General features: G+C 41.6%; 1 protein-coding gene across 2 annotated transcripts in view; it reads left to right on the top strand.

Moving 5' to 3' along the window:
• The window catches only part of pla2r1 (phospholipase A2 receptor 1), a 31568-nt gene that overhangs the window by 1514 nt on the left and 10478 nt on the right, over positions 1–19576 (top strand). The window contains exons 2-22 of one of the 2 annotated variants that reach the window (XM_033625009.2): positions 1046–1426; positions 1581–1754; positions 3819–3983; positions 4229–4342; positions 4455–4604; positions 4904–5098; positions 5215–5378; positions 5825–5935; positions 7759–7871; positions 7958–8127; positions 8269–8477; positions 9908–10053; positions 11936–12020; positions 12113–12248; positions 12343–12378; positions 12534–12694; positions 13919–13983; positions 15379–15485; positions 15574–15710; positions 17630–17747; positions 17923–18062. In XM_033625009.2, coding sequence (XP_033480900.1) covers positions 1046–1426; positions 1581–1754; positions 3819–3983; positions 4229–4342; positions 4455–4604; positions 4904–5098; positions 5215–5378; positions 5825–5935; positions 7759–7871; positions 7958–8127; positions 8269–8477; positions 9908–10053; positions 11936–12020; positions 12113–12248; positions 12343–12378; positions 12534–12694; positions 13919–13983; positions 15379–15485; positions 15574–15710; positions 17630–17747; positions 17923–18062 — 3077 coding nt within the window. Of the gene's footprint in view, positions 1–1045; positions 1427–1580; positions 1755–3818; positions 3984–4228; positions 4343–4454; positions 4605–4903; positions 5099–5214; positions 5379–5824; positions 5936–7758; positions 7872–7957; positions 8128–8268; positions 8478–9907; positions 10054–11935; positions 12021–12112; positions 12249–12342; positions 12379–12533; positions 12695–13918; positions 13984–15378; positions 15486–15573; positions 15711–17629; positions 17748–17922; positions 18063–19576 lie in introns of those variants that run through there. The other variant, XM_033625018.2, reaches the window with a different exon arrangement.

Here is a 19576-nt window from a genome sequence, read left to right as displayed (position 1 = left end):
TTGTAAGAAGTTATCATTATCACATGTCAGGTGTTTTCCTGATATCGTGCAGCCCTAGTATGTAGATACAAACGGCTCATTCTCAGGTAACAAAAACACCAAGATTCTTATTTTCAGTTGATTAAACACTAATGAAAATAGTTATAATGTTGTGTTCCATTTCTGCCAATAGATGCCCCAAAGTACTAAAACTTAACCATTAATGTTTGTGGTAGTATTATGGTATAGTCCATTCTTGTATAAAAACAGAGGGCAATGAAAGTACACTCTTAACATCCACTCTTTGTTTTTCCTCTGCGGTTTGCAGTAGTGACAAAAGGGGAGAGATAATTCCTCTGGTTGTTTTCGCCACTGCCGGTTGTATACATTCAGTGTACATCCTCTGTTTTGTTATTATATCCAGTTACACAAGATCTTTATTTGTTTTGGAAGGCAAAAACTTCCTGCAGGCCTTCATCTACGTTGAGGTCCACTTTGGTGCAGCAACATCTGATAGAGGAGGCAAAGTATTGAAAGTGGTTGTGAAAAAGCTCACAGAACTGAACTGACTTTATGTGAAACATTTTGTATCCCACTGAGGTGGCACACCATCATATGATATGTAACCTTTACACCATTGGCTTGTGACTTGAGGAAGACTTTATGCAATGCGCACTAAAGTGAGGAATCCCTTTAAACTTTGTAAAATGGCAAAAGAGACATCTCAAGGACATAATCCTGGTTTAAATAACTCAATATAATGTTACTGCCAAAATAAATGGATTAACTGTTAAGTTATGAAGCATATGATGAGAAACAACAGCACATACAGTTTCTCAGTTTTGACCTTGTGCTTCCCCCCCAAATAAACATGAACGTAGACAAGGACTTCACTTTTGCTTTGATGAAAATTAAAGACATTTCTAAGATAAATTGGTGCAGAAAAGGCATAAAAAATGATGCATAAAAATTCACCAGACTGCAGGAAATTGTTTGACAAATATCATTTCACATCAGTTCCTCACCCTCCTCTCCTTCCCTCCTTCCCTCATCCCTCTCTTTCCAGAAAAGGGTCTGTTCATCCTGGAAAGCGAGCCACTGAAACGCTGCATCACAGTAGATCGCTCTAACCTGGTGCTGGAGGACTGCGAGCGGCCCACCCGCCGCATGCTATGGAAGTGGGTCTCCCGACATCGCCTCTTCAATCTGGGCACCAGCATGTGCCTGGGCCTCAACATCTCTGACACGACGCAGCCTCTCGGCACGTTCGAGTGCGACATGGCCATCCCTGTTCTGTGGTGGCGCTGCCGTGGGAACATGCTTTACGGGGCGTCCCAGTGGAAGGTGGCCGTGGCCGGACGTTTGGTGGTGGTAAAGAAGAACTCCTATCATGAGTGGAAAAGGTATAACACGCCCAAAGAGGGGCCCTGCTCATATCCTTATGAAGGTAAACACCTGCATGTTTTCTGATGCATAATCAGCCCTTTGGTGACAGATGACACACTTACGCAACACAAAACAGTCATCTTAATTTATGTGTGACTTGTCTGCACAGGTCGTTTGTCAGTTAAGATTATACTAGATGTGTTTTTTATTTGCAGATATCCACACTTTGTTGGGAAATGCACATGGCATGCCCTGTGCTTTGCCCTTTAAATACAACAACAAATGGTACTCTGAGTGCACGACTGAGGGGCGTGAGGACCATCTTCAGTGGTGTGCTACCACCACTCGCTATGATGACTCCGAAAGATGGGGCTTCTGTCCGGTGCAAGGTAAAATTGACTAACAGATACACTAAGAGTAAGAAAGGAGCTTGTGTAAATATACTACATGGCCTGATGTATGTTGGACACCTTCTGTTTCAACATCGTAATGCACAATGCGAGGTCCATAATAAAACATAGGGATAGATTTGTCTCAATATTATTTGTCTGAACTGATTTGTCTACACAAACAAATTCCACAAATACAACATTATCTGTGAGCAAATTAGTTTTATGTTGCTGGAAAGGAGGCTCCGACCGATAGTCGAACCTCGGATTCGGGAGGAGCAATGCTCGAGGGGTTGTGGGAGTTTGCCCATCCAGTCTACATGTGCTTTGTGGACTTGGAGAAGGAAAAGCGTCCCACGGGGAGTCTTGTCGGGGCTACTGTGGGAATACGGGGTACTGGGGTCGCTGCTAAGAGCCATCCGGTCCCTGTATGACCAAAGTGAGAGCTGTGTTTGCACACTTGGCACAAAGTCAAGCACATTCTCAGTGGGTGTTGGCCTCCGCCAGGGTTGTCCCTTGTCTTTACTGGTCCATCTACATCCCAACCCTCACCTATGGTCATGAGCTTTAGGTGGTGACCAAAAGAATGAGGTTGCGGATACAAGTGGCGCCTCCTGTTAGAGGTGTTCCAGGCACATCCCACTGGTAGGAGGCCCTGGTTCAGACCCAGAACCCGCTGGAAGGATTACATATCTTCTCTGGCCCCGCCTCGGGCTCCCCCAGGACATGCTGGAAAGTGTTGCAGGGGAGAGGGGTCATCTGGAGCACTTTGCGCAGCCTGCTGCTCCCGCTACATAACATTGGATAAGCAGTTGAAAATGGACGGATGGATGTTTTATATATGCAAAATATTTTTGTGAATTTACAAATCTTTTTTGTATTTGTGGAAGTTGTTTTGTATTAACAGATTACACAAATCTATCTCCATCGAAATCATTGTTTGGGTGGGAACAGCTGACCTGCGCAGAGTCTTGAACCTAAGCTAATCCAACACCTTTGGGATGAATTGGAGCAAAACCGACTGTGAGCCAGACCTTTTCGTCCAACTTCATCGTTCAGCTTCCTCCTTTGACTGAATAAGGGCTGCAGCCAGATTCCACAATATTGTGGAAACAAAACCTTTCCAGAAGAGTGGAGGCTGTTTTTGCAACAAATTAATTTCCATGATTCTGAAAATAAATGTTCAGTTATCACAGAAGGGTGTACTGTTTGGGTGTCCACTTACTTTTGCCATATAGTGCATTAAAATCAATTTGTGTCACTGAAATTTGTTCAAACCTCAAAGAGGCTCTGTGTGCAGTTCAGAGCGTATGAGTTTAATGGACACGGTTGTTAATATGAAGGTAGCTAGCAGCTAATGGTGCTAACTCCATAAACAGTACTAAACAACAACAACAATAGTAGTACTGTCAAAGGTAAAGGTGTTATCCAGGGGGGAACTGGAGGGTTGGTGCTATGCTTCTGTGACAATGCTATCTGGATATCTGCTGTATGAGCACAGTGCAAAGCGGCAGCAATGAGCTAGCCTGTTGGACACACTCATACACCAAACACAGTGGTTCCCAACTGGTGGGTGCCAGTCCAAAAGTGTGTCGTGGGTCTATTCTGAATTGACCATTATAAATGTGTCAAGTTTGTAAAAAACACACTTTATTTTTAAGTACAGTGAATTTCTGCAACAGAGCTTTTATTTTGAAGTGCTGTTTCCGGCTGTAGAGTAAGTAGACTAACACACAACCACTTGACAGAGACAGCAAACTAGCTCAGAGACATAGCCAAACACCAGTATGACGCTGAATGTATTAAACTGTGTGGACTTTGAGCTAATGACTAAGGAGAAATCTTGACCCTGTGGCTGGACCAGCTGCGAACCACTTTACTAAGATGCATTTGTGGCCACACCGTTTTACTACGACAAACCACAGAGAAGCTCAGATTACAGAACACACAGAGGTAGCATGACTTTGTAGGCCTTTTTCAAACAAAGCGATTCTAAGGATTCACCTGTACCTGTGTTCCTTCTCAGCTCTCTACTGCCTTTTTAATTTGTGCATTTGTTCACAGATTCCAGTTGTGAGCTGTTCTGGGAGTCAAACAAGGAGCTGCGGGCATGTTACCAGTTCAACCTGTACAGCATCCTGACCTGGAGTCAGGCGATGTCGACCTGCCAGGCTCAGGGTGGAAATCTGCTCAGCATCACCAGCCTGGCAGAGCAAAGGTACATCAGAGGTAGGCATCTGGTAGAAAACACATACAGGGACTATAAACTTCCACCATGTACCTGTATTACATCCACAAACACTACACCAGAACTAGTCTAGACTATACAGATTCTTGCAGGTTTCGCCCTTCTCTCCCTGCTATTTTTAAATCCCACAGTGACGTGTGAGACCGGACGATAATTTGCAGTTTTCCACAGACATCAGATTTGCTGACACTTCATACAACATTCATGTGTTTGAATCTTGTGGTAGATCGACTGGCAAGCGTCGGAGCGATGGTGTGGATCGGGCTGAACCACCTAAAAGATAGACGGGGGTGGCAATGGTCCGATGGAGCACCTCTATCACTGGTCAATTACACCACAGGTACTGATTATTTGTTTACTGAATCTGAATTTTGCACAATTATCATTAGTTTTACAGAAGCAATAATAAAAATTTATTTTGGGCTTTGCTCCCATCACTATGTTCCCATCAGCTCTGCCTGCCAGCCCACTGCAGGACAACAGACAGTGTGGAGTGTACAACTCAGTCATTGAGGGTCACTGGCAGAGTCTGTCCTGTGAGTCCGCCCTGCCGTACATCTGTAAGCAGACGCTTGACGACACCCGCCGAGCCGAGCCACTAGGTGAGCGCATGTGCACACACGTCGCATTAATACCTAACATGTAGACTGCTTTCCTGCATCTTCAGAGGTGTCTGGACTGTAGCAGGGATGAGTTATGAGTCAGCGTGCTTAGCAGCTCTTTTAGCTCTTGTAGCTCTTGGCCTCAACAGCTGCGCTGCACCTGGGGAGCGAACTTCTGACTTTCCTCTCTATTGCGCTGTTGGTGGCTAGACCAAAACAATGTCTGCTGTGAATTTATGTTATTTCAGTCTGTCCTATTCTGATTTCTCTTCCTCTCCTAATATTTCTCCCTCTTACAGAGAACTGGCAGTATATCCATACAGAGTGCGCTGATGGATGGTGGCCTCATAATGGTTTCTGCTACCGGCTGCTGTCAGAGACCGAAGCAGGAAGCTGGGAGGAGTCTTCCCGGGCCTGTGGCTCTCAGGGGGCAAACCTCACCAGCATCCACTCCCTGTCTGAGGTGGAAATGCTGCTCAACCTCCTGGCTAACGGTTAGCAGCATTATGCAATAAACACATGTGAAGCTCTATTTGTGATAGACACTCTGGAGAAATACCAAAGGGATACTAAATATTACTTTGTGTGTGTACGTCCTCATGTTCTACAGTTTCTATGGAGAGCACAGAGGTGTGGATCGGTCTTTGGAAACCAGCATCGTCACCAACTGTAGAGTGGTCTGATGGCTCACCAGTAACTCTCACGCTCTGGCACCAGTATCATCCTCCTCACAACCTGACGGATGCAGCACTCTGTGTCAAAGCAGACAGGAAGGTGGGAAATCCCGTGTCAATGCTTCTGTAATGTAGAAATGATCTTGAAGCTCGATTAACAAGTGAGTTTAGCTTTTTAAGTGAGTGAATTGTGCTGGAGAGGTGCCAGTTACCCTCCTGGGCACAGCCATTGTACTCTTGAGTAAGACACTGAACCCCTAACTGCTCAGGATGCCTATCCATGGGCAGCTCGATGTGAGATTTTTCCATGAATGCATGTGTATAGGTCCTGTTATTGCATGTGTTTATATTTGGGGCCTGTGTGTGTCATGTTCTTTCTGTGTGTAATTCATTCTTTTTTCTTTTTTTCTTTCTTTCATATCTCTTAATTCAGTAGCTGGAACCAGGAAATGTCATTTAATCAAATGATGATTAATCTTTTATCAAAGTACCATCGTCTGATTAATTCATTTTTAATCAAGTCAGCTCTAATCCCTTTGTTCACAGGAAGGTAACTGGCTTTTAGTGTCATGTGATGAGCGACTGCCTGCTGTGTGTAGAAGAGAAAGCCAGAATCCTGTTCATGAGCCTGGAACCTGGGATGAAGGTTGTCCCGAGGTAGGAACATGAACGCACAAGCACACGCACACGCACACGCACACACACACACACACGCACATACATCCAGATCAACGTGTACTCAATGGCTGACGCAAGATAAGGAAACCCTGCCAGGCAGTGGCAATTAAAGGGGATAAAAAAACAACACATTACATGATTACACAAAACTTAATCTTCTTAATTTACCTCTGATGAGACTACCCATAATGTGGTACAGCTCTGTTTTTAAAAAATGCAAAGGTCAAATCTACCAGCGCGAGATGATGTTTGGTTTCAGGTTGTTCCATATTGATTTACTTTTAACAGTAATTGTATGTTCATGTATTCCAGTGTAAGGGACTCCCTTTTTTAAGGAAAGTGCTGATGTCGATTGTATCTAAAAAGCAAAAATCATCACTGAAGTTCACTGAAAAATGACTTAATTTCTCACATAACGAAAGGATTTGTAAGAAATTTGTTGACTTGGTAAAATGACATTTTAGTGCTTTGACCACATTCTGCTCAAGGAAATTTTTTTTCTATTTCCGACAGTAATTGAAGTGACTTATGCATAACTTTGTCAGGCAGATTATGCGCTGTGCGGAGTTACAATAGCTCCATACAGATCGGGACGCGCACCAGGCGGAGCCACATGCCCGCTGCAGTTCAACTTCTGAGCAAGTTGCCCCTTCGGAAGCACAATGAGCTGATTCACTCAACTGCTGACGTATTGTCTGGCATTCATGTTGCTCCTTGACTCTGTTTACAAGAATATCAGACTCCTGAGTCATCGGGCTACTTCATGCCCTGGAACTTGAGGCCAGGAATGGCCCTACAGGCATAATAAAACATCACTGGACATGCTGGAACAGTCCTTTGTGGTTCCTCCCAGGGTTTCAGCAAACAAAACTATATTTTCCACTTTAGTCTCTTTGTTGTCTGTGTCATAAATTTTCTATATAGTGTCATCTTGCAGATAAAATGACTTCAGGCACACCAGTTTTGAAGAAAGCTTGTCTTCATGTCAGTGTTTGTGTAGGCCTCTGGACCCCAAGTATAGGAAGGACGGGGGTTAGATGGGATAGGGGTGAGCAGGGGGCGTGAATTGACACCACTTGTCCAAACACCCCCACCACACAACTGAACACACAGGCTTGCATGTAACTGAACACATACACACTAACACAGAATAACCTTCAAACCAGACTGGGAAAGGGTAGCAATAGTTGTGCCAAAACGATACTCAAGTTTTGTTACTGATGCCAATAAGAAGCTTCTAAGATTAACCTTGAGAAATACAAACAAGTGTTTTAAGCAGTGGTGTGGCTCTATGGATGGCAGTGTCGGTTGATCTGTTTGTCATTGTCTCAGCAACTGACATCTTGTACAGACATCCACATTTGGATTTTGACTGAAATATCGTCACAGCTATCAGATGGCTTGCAGTGATATTTGATACACATGTTCAGGGTCCCCTAGAGGATACATTCTAATGACTTTAGTGATGTCCTGACTTTTTTATCTAGTGCCATCATCAGGCCGAAATTGGAACTTGCCCAGTACTTTGGTTTTCTGACCAGATACCTGCAAAACAAACCTGGAATAACCTCCCAGATGATGTTAGACAAACCCTGACTGACTAGTTCCAAATCAAAGCTAAAAAAATTCCATATTTACACTGCCTAGTCCACCCTGCAAGGACTGCAGATGTATTTTTAAACTCAGTTTTAAGTCATTTTAAATAAGCTTTTTATCCTTTTTATCTTTGCACCTCTTGTCTGCACTTTTGCTATTTTTAACAGTGATTTTTTTAAAACTGTAAATCATTTATAATGCTGCAGGGCTGGAAGCGACATGGCCACTCCTGCTACACCGTGACCAGCCATGAGCAGGACTTTGGAGATGCACTGATGGGATATTACTGCAAGGCTCCTCTCCTAACTATGGAAAACAGGTGGTTTATTGAGCAAATTATTTCTCGTGTTTTACTTGTGGCAACATTGAAGTCCCTCACACCTCTTTCCTTCCTCATGCTGGCAGGTTTGAGCAGGCGTTTGTCAACAGTTTGCTGAGCGAGAGCGGGGCCAACAGCAGCAGGTATTACTGGATCGGCATCGCAGATCATGACACGAGGGGAGAGTACAGCTGGCTTCCTCACAATGGCTCCTTGGTGCCTCTCACCTTCACAAACTGGAACAAACACCAGCCAGGTAATCTGGAAATGTTTTTGTTTTCCATTACGGAAACATAAAAGTATATTGTGATTGTGTTTATTTGTGGATGTTGTTAATATAAATCTCCCTTCTTCTTTTAAACTCCTCCATCTTCTCCTTTCCTTTTCCTTTCTTCAGTCAGTGCTGGCGGATGTGTTGCTATGTCAGGTGGCCCTGCTCTGGGTCACTGGGAGGTGAAAGACTGCAAGTCCCACAAGGCCTTTTCAGTGTGCAAGCAGAGCATCAGCAGCTACCACGAGGTCCAGTTGCCAGGGCACCACATTGATGCCTTCGCCCCCTGTCCTCCAGGGTGGGAATCACACTCTGGGCTGCTCGACTGTTTTAAGGTCAGATCTCCCTCCTCTCTTCTCTGTGCTCCTCTCTCCTCTCTGTCCTGACTCATGTTTTTGATTCAGCTTTTCTTTTGTATCCTCTCTCCTTACCTCTCCTCTTTAATTTAGGTGCATCAGTTTGTGCGAGGGGAAGTTTTATAGGTCAAACATGGGCCACACTAGACCCAGAAACACACTTAATGTAATATTTGATTTTTAAAACCACAAACTATTACATCCATGTGTTCATTTCTAGCCCGTTCATGGTCACAGAGGACTAAAGCCTCTCCCAGTATGCACTGGGTGTCAGACTGGGTACATTCTGGACATGAGATCAATCTATCACAGGGCTTACACACATAGACAGATAAACTTATTCATATTCACACCTACAGATGATTTATTTTCCAGTTTCCACAAGGTCTGCATCTTAATTTCATTATCAGTCAATCTTTCTGTGTTATTTTCAATTGATTAATCGCTGAGCTATAACAAGTCATTAAAGAGTAGGAGTAGGAGTCAGCAGAGGCCCCATGATATGATACGATATCAGGATACTTTAGTCACAGTACTTATGTGATTTTGAACATTTTGCAATATGTTGAGTATTGCAATGAAATATACTGCAGTTTATGTCCTTTTTTCAACTGTGAATTATGTCCTCAATGAAAAAAATGTCTATATCTGTTTTATCTAATACAATAAAGTTTAAAGGTACTGTAGAGTTTGCCGCTTCAAGCATCTTTATTGAAGCTAAATGTTTCCAGTGGACTGAAAAAGCATTTTAATTTATTATTCTAGTAGGCGAACATAAGTTTTATTGGTATTATTATGTCAAATAATGAAAATAAATAGAAACTTGGTGCCTGTGTATCGATAAAATATTGCCATACAAAATATTGTGATGCTATGCTGTATTGATTTTTTGCTCCACTCCTAATAGTGAAACGTACCCCTCATAAGTTCTCAGAGGCCATGTTGACATCCACCAATGTTTTTTTTGTCCAACCAGCAGTCCAAACCTTAAATATTTAATTTATTACCATACAAGACTAAACAGAAAATAATCACATTAAAAAAGCTAGAACCTTTTTTAAAATTATCTTTTTTTTCTAACTAAAAAATAAAGCGACATTGACTCTATAGAAATAGTTGCTGATTAATTCTCTGTCGATCACCTGGTCAGTTATTCAGCATATTTTTTCAGCTCAATAGACAGGGCTCGGGGTGTGTTTGTGAGCGGACACTACTAACCACAAAGCTACTGTGATACCTGCTACAAAGAGCAGCCTTCAAAATAATAATTTGGATTGACAAAATATAGAATATAATATCATAGAAGGACACAGAAACAAACAAAACCATCCCTACAGCCTTACTGACAGTGTTTGTTGTCCATTGATTAACCTGTAACCCTCTGCTGACAGTAATTTTTGCTCTTCTAGGTGTTCCACAATGAGAAAGTCCTGATGAAGCGTTCCTGGGTGGAAGCAGACTTCTTCTGCCAGGCCCTTGGGGCTCAACTGGCCAGCTTCCACCACTATGAGGAGCAGGTGTTTGTTAAGCAGCTCCTCAGTACCATGTTTGAAGGGTTGGTACAGCCCTCTGGGCCTCGTCAGTGCAGGAATGTTGTGGGAACTGATAATTGTATCAGTTAAGGCATTTTTATTTCATTTGCACAGAGCAGTGGGTACAGGATTTAATTATTGGCTCTTGGAGATGAAATGTGGTTTGGGATTGTTTTATAATCAGTCTGCAGATGATTACTTTTCTACGGGATGCCTCCAGTAAAAAAAAAACATAAGTCATTTAACCAAGCAGTGAATTTTAAATATCATGTTTCTTAATTGCAACTGTAAAGAATTAGTCAAGTAAGTGTTAGGTTTGGAGTCGGACTATATGAGGGTATATCCTGTGATATTAAAAAAATCACCAAGTTTCAGAGATTAATAAAATCAGAAGACACAGGAATAAAATCAACAAGACACAAACCAGTGAACCACATATGAGATTAAAATCATAAAACATAATGACACATTAACCATAAAATCAGTTTTTATGCATGATTTAAAAGAGGATAATGATTTGGTTAGCCTGAGCTCCTCAGGCAGATCATACCAGAGCGTAGACGCCCTGACAGCAAAAGCACAAACCCCTCCAGTCCTAAGTCTGCACATAGTAGGTTCTTAATGCATTTGGAAGTAGCTGGATTCTGTTTAGTGCTGTATGGTTTACACTTAAAAGGCCATTGCAGTAGTCCAGTCATAATGAAACAAATGTACTTGCATCTTTGAAACTTAAAACTGTTGAATCTTGAATATTTTCCAGATGAGGAAACAAGTTAAGCTTGCTGATATGATATTCAAAACTGAGGTCAGAATAAAATTGTACCTATGTCTTCGACTGCAGGCTTGATGTTGTTAGAAATGACACCAAGATGTGGCTTCCTCTGTGCATGCAGGGTTTCTGGGCCAATAACGTGAATCTCAGTTTTTATCGGAATTTAATTGGAGAAATTTGCAAACAACCAATGTTTCACATCTGCTCAACATCTAACTAGATAGGATAGTTTTAGTAAGATCATTGGGCTTTACCAGGAGCAATTTCTGCATAGAAATGAAATGCCATGTCTGTGTATGATGTGACTGAGGAGAAGCACGTACAAGGACAATAAGAAGTCCTAAGGCCCGGGGCATCGGTGGCTTAGTGGTAGATGTACATGGCTGTTGCCGCAGCGGCCTGGGTTCGACTTCAGCCTGTGGCCCTTTGCTGCATGTCACTCCCTCTCTCTCTCCCCCCTTCACACCTGTCAAATAAAGGCTAAAAATGCCCAAAAAATATATAAAAAAAGAAGTCCTAAGGCCCTTGAATTGTACCTTGGGGCACTCCAAGTTCTGAATCAATTTGATGAAATACTTTGATTTGTCTGGTACTTATTCAACTGCATTAGCCAAAAACAGGCATTTTCTTCTTCTTTATCATCATCATAGGCAATCACCTATACAGTGATAGGAGATTTTTCTGACATTGCCAAACTTCAGTGAGTGTTATAATGTTATTCAGGTCAAAATGGTGTGGTAAAAAAATTAAAACATATTTAATCTCAGTAGCCTATCTTTCAGGTCTAACAAAACTAAATACAAGGATAAAAGATGTTATAAACACCATATTTACTCCCATCATCTGGAAAGATTTTTTCAACGGTGTGCCGGTAAAGTACATTAGTGACCACTGTCAAATGATACGTGTCAAACTACAAAAGCTGTAAAAGGCAAGCTGATAAAAGAGAATTTACGTGCAATGTTGGCCAAAACCTAAGTTTATCTCCTACGTAGGAAATATTATCGCCTACATTTCCTACCTGTATCTCCTATGGAGGAGCTATTATCTCCAACTTAGGAGATAAACTGCTTCCATATAAAACACTTCCTCAGATGGACTACTGTGTTTTTTGTTCTCCTCCTCTTTTTTAGAACAGAGGGTCGCTGGTTCTGGGTGGGCTTAAATAAGAGAGACCCTGAACACCTTGGATCCTGGGAGTGGTCTGATGGTGCTCCTGTAAGTATGTCCAAGTATCCACATGCCCTATTGTAACAATACTGATATTCATCCATTATGAGTTTGCCTTGTGTGTGTGTGTTGTGGTGCAGGTGGTAACGTCCTTCATAGAGGATAAGAACGACGAGGATGACAGGAGGGACTGTGCCGTGTACAGCGACCTGACCAACACTCTCACGCCACAGCCCTGTGACGCCAAACATGAGTGGATCTGCAAGCTGGCAAGAGGTAAATGTCCTCACACAACCACTCTCTACGCAGATATACTGTACATACACACATCAGTATTGCATTCATGATCAAACTCTGATTTATGTTGCAGGTGATAAACTGAAAAAACCCTATTGGTACACTGAGCGTAAGTGGAATTTGAATTTTCTTCATTGTTTCTGACATACAAAAGCTTTTAAGACACTGATAGTGTAGATATTGATTACACCCATCAATATGTTTGAAATGTTATGACTTGAAAATGTGTACAGTATTATAATCATTAGTCTGACTCCCCCACAGAGAGCGAGCCCTGGGTGTTTTACCGTGGAGCTGAGTACCTGCTGGCGAAGCAGCCCTTTAACTGGGACTCCGTCTCTCTGGCCTGTCAGATGATGGGAGCCTACCTGGTGTCCATTCACTCCAGAGAGGAGCTGCACTTTGTCAAGGAGCGCTTGCGGCGGGTGTGTTATTGCCACAGCTCATATACATAGCTTCACAGAATTTCAGTCCTGCCATATATACAGATCTATAAGATAATGTTGACAAAAGATGCGCAAACATTTTGTCATCGTCCCTGTTTTAAACACACACCCTAAGGCTTTCGGCAGAATCTAGATTTTGTAGTATAATTACGTGATAAAAATTTGACAAGATTAAATTGAGTATGTAATAATAACCAATATTCTCACTGTAATTAATGAGTAGGATGCAAATAATTTTGAAAATCTAATTTGTTTTGCAATGTGCCTCTTAAAAACATTACTCATTTTAAAATATGCAGTATACAAAATGTGTTTTACGCATTTTAATAACTATTTTACATCTTATTTAAGAGGAAACAACAATTTTAGCTCGTTTTAAAACACAGAAATAATTATTTATAACTATAACTAAACAAAATAACTACTGCACTTAGTTTGCTATGCTTTCAAACAGAATTATGTCTGTGGAGAGACAAAACAGCTTCAGTTTTTTTAGTGATTTATATCTTAACTGCTTCTTTTACTCTCTACTTTACCTCTTTACTTAAACTCATACTAGAGTTGTTAAGGAAAAAAAACATCGACATTTAGTTTTAATTCCACCATCTAGTTGCAGTAACCAAAATGATGCCAGGGGTGTTAGGGCATAAACACTTTCATTTGTTTGTTTTCCAGGAGCACAGTTTCGCTCAGGAGCACACAGCCAAAGCAATGTACATCACAGAGGCTCCTCTCCATTGAACGGCCCAATAGGCCCATTCTACTAACAGTTCACACACACACACACAGTTGAAAACAATTGTGCATGAACAAGTGTGAACGCAATTGACACACTCACATAAACTCAAGTGTTTACAGACACACGTCGAGCAGGCTAAAACGTACTTCATATGCTGACACTTTCATGCTTGAGTGCCCCCACACACAGGGAGTAAGAGAAAGGCTGTTTTTCGGCAGCGGTCTTTTGGACCGCACTAAAGAAGTCTCTTGTGGTGTTGAGGCTTGTGAGGGGATAAAGGGAACAAAACAATGCAATGAAAGAGGTGAAGCACGGGCCGAGGAGAGTGCCTGAATGGCCGCTCATGTCAGAGAGGCTCTGAAAAGCAGATCTTCCGGCCCAGTGAGGACTGGATAACAAAGGAGGAGGGTAAAAGTGAAGTAAGCTCTTTTTTCATCTCTGTTCCTTTCACTGTGTCTCCTCAGCTGTCCATGGGCCCAACTGACTGGTGGATCGGCCTGTCCTTTGGGGAGCCTGAAGGGGAGATCGGGTGTGTGTGTGTGTTTTCTGTTACTGATATTGATTCTATGAGAGCAGTCGACACATCTCCTGTAAAGAAATGTTGATGTAGTTAGAACCAAGAGGCCTGTTTCACATGAGAAATTTGGGAGAACTGCTTGCATACCAGTTGCAGATAGTTGCAGCCACTCACAAATTGAAGATACATTTTTGAATCCTACAGAATGCTCATGCACGGTACAATGTTTAGATCAGCAAGACATGTAAAAATAAGCAAAAGGAAATAATTTCATGTTGCATATAGGAAGCATGCATGTAGCTTGGGGAGAGCAACATTCAACCAACTGGAGTGCAACTTGTTTAAACAAACTCAAACTGAATATATATAATAAGGAATAAAGCCAAGCTAAAGGCAAAACAGGCTCCAGGTGTTGCCACATTAAAAAACAGAAATGTAACAAAATAGGATTCAAGATTTTTATTCCTCTGCGTCAGCCATAGCCACAGCAGAGGGTAATATGTTTTCGGCTGTCTGTCCATCTCCATGTCTGTCTCATTCTGAAGAATGCCTTGAGGTCATTTCTTCAAATTTGGCTCAAACATCCCCTTGGACTCAACAATGAACTTCCTAGATTTTGGTGATCGAAGGGCAAAGGTCAAGTTCATTGTGACCTTGCATCATCTCATTCTCGCGAATGCAATATCGCACAAACGCCTTGTGAGAATTTCTTCAAATTTGGCAACAACATCCACTTGCACTCAACGATGTACTGATAAGATGTTGGTGGTCAAAGGTCAATGTCAATTTGACCTTGCATCTGTCTCATTCTTGTGCACACAATAGCTTAAGAACACCTTAAGGGATTTTCTTCAAATTTGGCACAAATGTCCGCTTGGATTAGACTTTCATGGTTGAAGGTCAAAGATCAAGGTCAGTGTGGAACCTCAAAAAACATGTTTCTGGTCATAATTAAATAATTCTTACGCTAAGTATGGGAAAATGTCACACAAATGCTAATAGGATAAAATAATGAAGTATGGACATATTATATCCAAAGGGCCAAAGGTCAATGTTACTGTGCCATCATAATGTTCTGAATACAACATGTTTCTGGCTATAACTCAACGTCATATCTAATCTTGGGTGCCCACATTGAAATGTTGTTGCTTGTATAGATCTTCTGTGCTGCTGGGGGGGAGATGTGTGTGAAGCATCCATGTTTTCACAGACATGTAACCTGTAAGAGACACTTGACGAGTGTGGTGATTCAAGCTTTATAAGCAAACAAAAAACAAACCCCTAACTGAGTTACTCTTCTACTTTACTACACAAACAAAGCACCATAGAGGCTTGTGGGGCAGGTTCATTAAAATCAAGACATCATCTAGAGCTGTTTATTAAATGTATTTGTGTGTTCTTTTGCAGGTGGAGCGACAAGACAAAGCTAGAATTTGAGAACTGGGCAGAGGACAGTGCCAGTGGTGACGTATGGAAGACAACCAGGTTGTGTATCACCATGTCCTCTTCATCAGGTAAACACATGCACATTCAGAAACACTCAATGATGCATGTTTATTTGCACATGCTATGATGTGTTGAGGTTTTCCTGGTATGTCGCAGGAAAGTGGTCAGCGAATAAATGCAGTGATCTCCATGGCTACGTTTGCAAGAGGAGGACTGTGTCTGTGGTGGAGACTCCCAGGGAGCCGCACTACATTGGAGGATGTCCGGAGGAATGGCTGTACTTTGGCCACAAGGTGCAGGCACACACACATGCATACACACTCTTGAATCAGCAATTTATGTCCCTTATGAAAGACTAAAGCAATGTAACAAAAACTGCAGAACAATACAAATGTATTGTCTGTGACATTACCCATTACTTTGTGATAGGTTATTTTGAAATGTCTTTACAATTTGCCGCCATCTTGTCAGTTGTGTGGAGACCAAAAAATCTAAAGTTTGTGAGTATTACCATTTTATATGATTATCCACAAATTTTGCTGTAACAGTGCGAACCATAAATAAGAGGCTCACTTTATCCTGTTATCTGACTTCTCTACATTCCCAGCTGCCTCTGGGATTGAAACAGGATGTTTGTGATTACATTCACTGTTCCTCAGTGAGATATGTTGACAACTTCAGGATAACCCCCTGCTGATGATTCTCAAGCTGAGTCAACCTCAAAAGAAAAAAAACAGCTGAAATAATCTCAACCAGTATTACATCTCAAAATTTAGCTTTCTTTAAACAAATAACTGGATTGTTCAAATCATATAAACGCTAGTAAAATACAATACAAGGTGATAGAGAAACATTTTGAGAAGTTGTTTTCCTTCTCAACTTAAAGGTCTAGTGCGTAGGGTTTAGGAGTACTATGATGGCTGACAGTAAAATGCAAATGGGCCTATCTAGAGCCAGTGTTTGGTTTATCTTCTGGGCTACTGGAGGAGCAACAAGCTGGACTCGGTGAAAAAAAGGACCCACTTCATACATAGACAGACAGAGTTCATTCTTAGGTAACAAAAACACAATGATTCTTAGTTTGAGGTGATTATAAGCTCATGAAAACATGGTTATTAATGTTTTATACCATTTCTACCAATAGATATCCCTAAATCCTACACACTGGACCTTAAATAACTAATTTTCCACCAAAACAAAATTTCAGAAAGAAAGTTTTAAGCTAGTGATAAGGTTGCCATTCTTCATAGTGTTGGTCCAGGTGAGACCCACTGATGTGGAATAAATGCAGTCTTTAAAGACCATCATTGATCTGCATATTAAACAGAATGGAAAGCCTCGTAGCGATGTCTGTCCTTTCTCTCCTTGATCATAAAATATGGAATAAGGAGTAATTACTTTTTTTTAAAATGACACATTATGTTTTTATTAGAGTTGACAGGAAATGAGGGCAGTGAGAGAGGTGACAACAACATAATGATAATAATTGTATTTGTATAGCACTTACCTAAACAAGGTTACAAAGTGCTTCACAAGTGCATAAAAATAAAACAACAATTACAATACAATATTTAAAACAGTATGTACAGAGGCAAAAACAGAAAGTAAGAAAAAGAAAATAAAACACAAAAGTTACAAATCAAAAAGTACAAATCAGGCATTAAAAGGGAAAGCTTTCCTATAAAAAAAAATGGTTTTAAGCAATGATTTAAAAACAGGTTATGTGCCAGCCAGCCTAATCTCCTCAGGTAGAGAATTCCAGAGCCTCAAGGCCTGTTGGCCTAGTTATCAACCTCGATCTAGTGACGATTAACGAGGGTAGGTTTCAGGTCACGATTTGGAGCATAGGTAGTTAGAAGCTCAGCTTAGCTTTTCCAGCTAAACTTCATGCGATTTGAACAGCAAACAGTGAAGAAGTTAATTCTTTGTGTAATGTTACATAATTTCCCACAAATTGAATCATAAGAAGCAGAGCTCTTGTCGATGCATAAGAGCTGCCAAACATTGTTCTCCTCTCACCAGGAACATGAAACGAAATTATATCCTTCTCTGTCTATCAAAGAAGACTACACGCTTGGATTTTTTTTTACATTGAATCCTGACCTTTCCAAACAAGAGTCCTGGCGGTGATAGGGGAATAACGATTTGCATTTCACAATGTGATATTCATGTTTTATGTGGGATGTGTGTGTGTGCGTGTGTGTGTTGGCAGTGTCTCCTGCTTCACCTCCCTGACAGCCCAAAGGATGGAAAGAGTTGGAAAGATGCCCAGTCCATCTGTTCATCTTTCGGTGGTACGCTGGTTGCTGTGGAAGACGAGATTGAACAAGGTAGAGGAAAAATGAGCTGCGCAACCATCCAATAAATTTCATATACAAACACCATCAGACACAATCGCTTTGTTTTTGTGCTGCTCTCTGGCTCTGTTGATCGGCATTACAGAAAGGAAAACTGCTGTGTGTTTTTCTGTCTTATGTTCCTGTTGTCATATCATAATTTCTGCAGCCTACATCACCATGCTGCTCCAGGGAAGCTCTGTAGGTGTGTGGATTGGTCTGCGGGATGAGGACACCATGAAATGGACCAATTGGAAGTCAGTCACCTACACCAACTGGTCTCCAATTGAACCAAAGAGCTACCTCACTGTAAGTTCCTGCGGATACTTTAAGTTGACCTACACTGCTAACTGTTACACATGTAGCAGTTTATTGTCTTTGTGTGTGAATATGCGTCCATCACAAGTCCACATGTGAGTTGCCTAAACCTGTCCAAAAGAGTCCAGGCTTTTGTAGAAAATTCTGTTTTGTTATTGTCGTTGAACGTGGCACCTCAAGCCAGGACAAGTATACTCACCACAGCTCCAGATCTCTTTGTACAGTGGCGTCCACTCCAGATCAGGCTGTTCTCATGCACCGTTCGTCCGTTTTCCTACGAAAAGTAATGCACAAAAATTCGTAATATCCCATGTCATCATGAGTCAGTAGTAGGTGTATAACCCACGTATTTTGGGAAGGCTGTGATCACGTGATCAATACGCTGACAGGGGTAAAGAAGGAAGTGGTCCCCGTAACAAGGCAGGTTGGGGTGGTGGATGGGTCAAACAAATACAGGACTTTCCCCAGGTGTTTGGAACTGTGTGAACTTTGAATGACTTTTGACATATTTTAGGGTGCATCATCACCATGTTTCCCTTCCTAAACCTCACCTAGATCACTTTACCTGCCTTATCCCATCCTATGTAACTTAACATTGAGTACAAAACTTAATGTTAAGTGCTTAACGTCATTTGTGGGGTGCAAATTTGTAGGATATCATACGAACTGTTGTATGAGGATACACTGGCCAGATGGAGGAGCTTGAGAAAGTATAAAAGTGACCACAGAGTTATGCAGTATTATTACACATCACTTCATGGTCAGTCATGGCACTCTATGGTCTGTTATTTCTGAATACCAGACTGCTGCTGCAGTATGAATAACAGGCCTTCGCTTTGGACACAGTTCCTAGCGGAAACAGTGAAGTCATTTCTAAATCAAAAGTTTGTGTAAAATTATTAATTTCTTTAGAAAGTAGTTGTGTAAAAAGGGGGATACTGTTCACTGAGTGGGTCATTATTGCATTATGAATCCCTTCAGACTGATTCATGACCTGTCCTGCATCACCCTGTCTGGGTACATTTTGCAGTAATGGCCCACTCACTGTGCATTATCCCTTACATAGAGTTCCTCAAAGTAGATTCACTGGAGTTTCTTGGATGATTTAATAATATGAGTTTGTTCCTGAGAAATCATGTTTTCTGTCCAGGCCCTGAGAAAGTGTGCTGGGCTTTGGTGCCAATTTTTGTAGTGGCCAAACAGTGGAATTACGTCTGTCATGCGATGCCATGTGGCCCCAAAAGACTTTTTCCCATAGACTTGCATGGGAAAGAGGTCTGTAAGTTGGTGGATACATTTTTTTGGCGTCACAACCCCCCTGAAATGACTGGTGTCACCTTCAGAATTTGGAGGCAGTGTCAATCATCCAGGTAATTTTATACGCAGCAATTTTTTTTTAGATATTTTTTTGGCATTTTTAAGCCTTTAATCGATAGGACAGCAAGCATGAAAGGGGGAGAGAGAGAGAGAGGGAGTGACATGCAACAAAGGGCCACAGGCTGGAG

The sequence above is a fragment of the Epinephelus lanceolatus genome, chromosome 2 (genome assembly GCF_041903045.1).
Source record: "Epinephelus lanceolatus isolate andai-2023 chromosome 2, ASM4190304v1, whole genome shotgun sequence".
Classification (NCBI taxonomy): domain Eukaryota; kingdom Metazoa; phylum Chordata; class Actinopteri; order Perciformes; family Serranidae; genus Epinephelus; species Epinephelus lanceolatus.
The sequence above is the reverse complement of the archived record's forward strand: the minus strand, read 5'-3'. Positions and strand labels throughout refer to the sequence as shown.